This window comes from Hyaena hyaena, unplaced genomic scaffold (genome assembly GCF_003009895.1).
Source record: "Hyaena hyaena isolate Hyena2069 unplaced genomic scaffold, ASM300989v1 scaffold_195, whole genome shotgun sequence".
Lineage (NCBI taxonomy): Eukaryota > Metazoa > Chordata > Mammalia > Carnivora > Hyaenidae > Hyaena > Hyaena hyaena.
In genome coordinates, this window is record NW_024080827.1 from 1,214,488 (window position 1) to 1,220,770 (window position 6,283).

The 6,283-nt window shown below is 39.8% G+C and overlaps 1 protein-coding gene across 5 annotated transcripts in view; it reads left to right on the plus strand.

The window, feature by feature from the left end:
* Positions 1 to 4,107, plus strand: part of BST1 (bone marrow stromal cell antigen 1) — a 28,716-nt gene extending 24,609 nt beyond the window's left edge. For 4 of the 5 annotated variants that reach the window (XM_039241557.1, XM_039241558.1, XM_039241559.1 and 1 more), the window contains one exon: positions 2,647 to 4,107. In XM_039241557.1, coding sequence (XP_039097488.1) covers positions 2,647 to 2,752 — 106 coding nt within the window. In that variant the 3' untranslated portion in view covers positions 2,753 to 4,107. The remainder of the gene's footprint in view (positions 1 to 2,646) is intronic. The other variant, XR_005530111.1, reaches the window with a different exon arrangement.
* Positions 4,108 to 6,283: the final 2,176 nt, after the last annotated feature.

A 6,283-nucleotide genomic window follows, 5' to 3' on the forward strand; every position in this document is an offset into this window, starting at 1 on the left:
GAGCCACCCAGGTGCCCCATTTGAAGTATTTTAAAAAGAAAATGTAGCATTTAAAATGATAAATTAAAAATAATTTAGCCTAAAATAGCCTGAGTTAAAAATATCCAAGGAAATTTGAATAAGTATGAAGCCCCCCCCTTAAATGTTATTGTCAGGGGCACCTGGCTGGCTTATTCTGTAGAGCATGTGACTTTGGATGTTGGGGTCGTGAGTTCGAGCCCCATGTAGGGCACAGAGATTACTTTTTTTTTTTTTTAATTTTTTTAATGTTTATTTTTGAGAGAGAGCAAGAGACAGAGCATGAACGAGTGAGGGGCAGAGAGAGGGAGACACAGAATCTGAAGCAGGGTCCAGACTCTGAGCTGTCAGCACAGAGCCCAATGCAGGGCTAGAACCCACAGACTGTGAGATCGTGACCTGAGTGAAGTCAGGTGCTTAACCGACTGAGCCACCCAGGTGCCCAGAGATTACTTTTTAAATAAAGTTATTATCAGAGGTCTCTAGGTGTTTTTGTTTTGTTTTTAAAGTAAGCTTTAGGCCCAATGTGGGGCTTGAACTCACGACCTCGACTTCCAGAGTTGTATACTCTGCTGACTGAGCTGGCCAGGTGCCCCCTGCCTACAGTTTTAAACAGAACTCATAAATTAAATAGAAAAATGTATGGGGAAATAAAGTTTTTGAATTTATAAGTTTAATAGCTAGAACTAAACTTTAAAACCAAAGTAACTGCGAATAATGTTTTTTCTTTGCATAAAAATTGCCCTCAAGCACAACCTTATGCCAACAGGTAAAGTTTAAATTAAAATGTGACAAATCAATGCCTAGAACATGAACCCAGTCGTGAAAAGCAAAGCAAAACTGCGTGTTTCTATTTGTGCATGATAATGGACATCAATGATGAAAAAGGTTTAAGGAGATGAACTCCAAATTGCTACCAGTGGTCACTTCTAGGAAAGGCAGTAAGATCTGAAAAAGGGTGGAGACTCTTATTATGACTGTGTTTAGTTCTGTAATACTTTATTTCCCTAAAAGAATAAAAATAAATATACCCTTGTATTCGTTAATTATTTTAAAGAAAAGAATTTTGAGTAAATCAAGTCTGAAATGTTACTGAATCTGAATCAGAAGTGCAATTGTAGAAAATGTCCAGCAGGGGGAGCCCTATACAAACTTGTGTCTGCTTGAGGTTCCTTTATTTCGTTTTTATTAAAGTTTTTTTATTTGAGTGTAGTTGACACACATGTCACATTAGTTTCAGGTGTACAATATGGTGATTGGACAGGCTTATACATTATGCTATGCTCATCACAAGTATAGCTACCATCTGTTAGCTTATAACACTATTATAGTATCATTAACCAAATACCCTATGCTTTTTTTTCTTTTCTTTTCTTTTTTTTTTCTTGTGACTTATTCATTCCATAACTGGAAGTCTGTATCCTCCACTCCCCTTCCATTTTGCTCATTCTCCCACTCTCCTCCCCTCTGGCAACCATCAGTTTGTTTTCTGTATTTACAGGTCTGATTCTACGTTTTGTTTGTTTATTCATTTGTGTTTTTTTCTTTTAGATTTACATATAAGTGAATCCTATGGTATTTGTCTTTCACAGCCTGTCTTATTTCACTTAGCATAACACCCTCTAGGTCCCTCTATGTTGTTGCAAATGCTAAAAATCACATCTTTTTTTGTGCCTGTGTAATATTCCTGTGAATGTGCCTGCACGTGCGTGCGTGCTTGTGTGTGTGTGTATGTGTGTGTGTGTGTGTGTGTGTGAATATCACATCTTCCTTATCCATTCATCCATCAATGGACACTAAGGTTGTTTCCATATCTTGCTATTATAAATAATGCTGCAATAAACATTAGCGAACAAGGATGACCAGCACTCAAATGGAGTCCCAAACCAAGGAATAAATTTCCAAGCCAACATTCGATTGTTTCATGATTTAAAAAAATGTGTCTTTGAACTGGTGTCTAAAAAGTCAGTAATTTCTGTTTTAAAAAATCCAGTCAGTGATCAGACTCTATTTGCTATGACCAGTCCATTTTTAAAATGTTTATTTATTTATTTTTGAGAAAGAGAGAGAGAGAGAGCAAGGGAGGGTCTGAGAGAGAGGGAGAAAGAATCCCAAGCAGATTCTGTACAGAGCCCGACACAGCCTCAAACCCACAAACCGTGAAATCATGACCAGAGCCTAAGTTGGATGCTCAACCAGCTGAGCCACCGAGGTGCCCCGACCAGAGTCCATTTTTTTGGCCCAGTCCTCTCCTGGTGACTTTATGTCAAGATAGGTTTTCCCTCGCCAGTTAAACTCTGACAATGTAATGTCCATCAGTAGGGAAGTTGGCTAACTTTATGATCTTTCCATACAGTAGGGATTCATCCATGAAGAAGAATGAATGAACTTATATGAACAATATGGAAGTATGTCCAAAATATGATGTTAGGGGAAAAAATTACAGTTCCATTTGTGCTGAGATGAAAGGGTATGTGAAGTAAGAACGGGGAGTCTAAGGCACTTTTACTTGTTACTTGATAATTTTCTCTGCTATTTTGAATTTTTTTGCCATGTGCATGTATATTTTTGAAAGTATGTGTTGCACACCAATGCTGAAAGTTTCTCTCTTTCCTTTTTAATTTTCAGAGCAGTAACATTCACTCGAAGAGAAGCCGCACCCCTCTGTGCAGAATGTGGCGCCAGCATTATCATTGCTTTCTTAGTGGCTCTGGCTTCAATTGTTCAGATGTAACTGGAAGCTTAGCTGTGCTGCCTTAACAGTTCCCAGCCCTGAAAGCTGCCCTTGCACATTCATCCTTCTTGTTCTGTGCATACCAAGTGGTTCCATTGTCTAAAAAAGCTTCCTTCTGGGAAAACAGTGTCCTGGGTGGGGTTTTCAGTGATACACATGCTTGGGATTTCAGAGACAAGAAATTAATCTCGTCCTATTTAGCAGGTTAAAATCGCTGCATTAAAATGAAAGCAAGTTATTAGTTTCTTGTTTCATATTGTATAAAGCATTGAGACCCCAACTACTATTATATAATAAAATATTTTTATGAAATTCTAGTAGAATTAGATTTTATACTTTTTCTGTATTTTCCTGTGTCTCCAGTGGGACACACTGAATGCTTATTGATAGCTTAAGATATATATACACTATATATATGTCTACATATTTGGCATGCAAAGATTTATGAATAAAGGTGTTGATTTAATGGTTATGTATAATGGGGAGGAGAAACTCATAATGTCCAATAATAGGGAGCTGTTTTCTCATGGTTTGGTATATCTGGAGGATAGAATAGCATTCGATGTAAAAGTCATGTTTCCCAATCCAAATGTCCTTCAGCTGGTGAGCAGATGAGCTCACTGTGGTACATCAATACAACCCTCTCTATATAGTCAGAAAGAGAATGTGACATGAGAAACACTCATATTTGCTAATAAAAGAAGCCAGACTAATAGGCTGCATACTGTATTATTCTACTTTTGTGACATTCTGGAAAAGGCAAAACTGTAGAAATGGAGAATAGATCAGTGGTCGCAAAGGGTTAGGACCAGTGAGAGGGGTAACCACAAAGAGGCAGTGTGAGGGAATTTTGGGGGAGTGAGAAACTGTTCTGTATCTTGATTGTGGTAGTGGTAACCTGAATCTATGTTTTTTGTCAACACTTAGAACCGTATATCAAAAAATAGTAATTTTCACTGTATGTAACTGAAATGTTTTCGAAGAACGTTTAATGACATAGAAAAATGTCAACAATAAGTACAAGAAATAAGATATAAAACCTTCTAAAATATAATACAAATGTAACAAATTCTATTATGTATGTGTGTATGTATGATATGTGTATTGTAAATGAATGAAAGAGAAAGCAATAAACTCAAAGGCAGAGCAATTATCTCTGGGTAGTCATCTGATCAGTGACTCCTATATTTGACTTTTGGCATTTTTGTGTTTTTCAGATGTTCTCTAATGAGTATGTGTTACTTTTATAATCAGAAAAGGAGAAATCCACACACACACATCGTATATGTGTGGTACTTTGTTTTGACACAAAGCATTTCCAGAAGGCAAAAATAAAACCAAAAGCTTGTCACAGACATTTCTCTGTTCTCCTTATTTCTCTTCTTACCTATAGCAAGTGTGGGAGGTTCAGACATGAGAACTCTCTGATTCTGATGCCCCAGAAGCCAGAAACAGGCAGTGGGAGCTCTTTCACTTCCTATAGCGCCTCTGCATCTCTGTAAGAGGGAGAAAAAAGATTGCCCAAGGGTGGTAGAGCTGTTCCTCAGATGTGTAACCCTGAGCACAGGGTTCTTTCTCTCACCCTGATACCCCTCATCTCTAGGTGAGGCGCCCCCTGGCAGTGTCTCCCCTCAATTTTTGTGGACACTTGACCAAATATTCCCTATATAGTAGGAAAACTGCACAGCCCGATGATCACCGTATACAACATATACACACATAACAACCTCATGAACATCTAAAGAGCATCTCAGACATTGCTCTGGGCTGGCCTCAGTCTCTCTCACTGGAAATGACACAAAAGCCTCTTGACTACCTGTATCTTCCATCTCTTTCTCTCCTGTTTCCTTCTGTCCCACCATGACCCTCCCTGTGGCTTCCACAGGTTCATTGGCCCATTCCTGGTGACCTGGCAGGAAAGACCAGCTAACTTCCTTGACCACTGTCATCAGCTACCTTCATTATCATCACCATCATCATGACCATAGCTAGTATTTCATGAGTTCTTATCATCACCCAGTCATTGTTATAAATGCTCGGTAAGGGATACAGGAATGCTGATGCATAGGAGCACATGTGCCCCAATGTTCATAGCAGCACTCTCAACAATAGTCAAAACATGGAAAGAGCCTAAGTGTCCATCAATAGACGAATGGATCAAGAAGATGTGGTTTATCTATACGATGGAATACTACATGGCAATGAGAAACAATGAAATCTGGCCATGTGTAGCAACATGGATGGACCTTGAGGGTGTTATGCTGAGCGAAATAAGCCAGGCAGAAAAGGACAAAAATCATATGTTTGCACGTATAGGAGGATTAGGAGGAACTTAATGGAAGACCGTGGGGGAGAAGAAGGGGAGAAATAGTGGGGGAGAGGGAGGGAGGCAAACCATGAGACTTGAATGCTGAGAACAAACTGAGGACTGATGGATGTGGGGGGAATGGGGGGGGTGATGGGCACGGAAGAGGGCACTTGTGGGGATGAGCACTGGGTGTTATATGGAAACCAACTTGACAAACTATTTGTAAAAAAGTAAATAAATAAATGCCTGGTAAATGATTTAATCATTCACAGTTATCATTACTATCTCATTTTGCAGACAAAAAAACCCTCAGGCTTGACAGCTCCTCAAGGTCACAAAGCTAGTAAGTGGAAGGGAGTTTCTACACCCAGAATTGGGGTGCTTGACCATCCTCTGCACTAAATAAGAGCCCACAATATTAAGGATCCCTAGATTCTGTTTCAGAACCATCTGAACTGATTCCTTTCTCCTCTTGGTAGATTTTCAACCTTGCTATCCATATATCATCTTTGCTTTTGTTTCTCCCTCACACTTTGACACAAGACAGTCTCTCTTTTCCCCAAACTGGACTTCTCTCCTGTCCATACTGGCATCTCTCCTCCTTGCCTCTGCATGTTTGAGGACACCCGTCAGGATAGCATACTTCCTATCTCACTTCCAAGGGCTGACACTGTCATATCCCTATGCAAACCCCTGAGTACTGTAGGCAGAAATTAGACTTACAGTTACATGGAAATAAGAGTCTTCCATGCATACGAACATGGCTATTAGCAGTTTCCAGATTTCTTTTTTTGTAGCTGAGATCCCATGGATTTTTGTAGAAACCTGGTATGGATGATTGAATTTGGGGGTGTTTTTTTCTTTTTATATAAATGTTAGTCACCTTTATGTAGCCTTTGGCATGCAATATCAGACCATCGATATCTCCCTTTAGCTTCAAAGGATACATTTGGCCAAGGTTTATTTTATTATTTTTTTAATGTTTTATTTATTTCTAGGAGAGAGAGAGAGAGACAGCGTGAGCAGGGGAGGGTCAGAGAGAGAGGGAGTCAGACTGAAACAGGCTCCAGGCTCTGAGCTGGCAGTCAGCACAGAGCCCAATGCAGGGCTTGAACCCACGAACCGTGAGACCATGACCTAAGCGAAAGTCGGACGCCCAACCGACTAAGCCACCCAGGCGCCCCGGCCAAGGTTTATATAAGAAGAGAGGGCGGGGGGAGAGA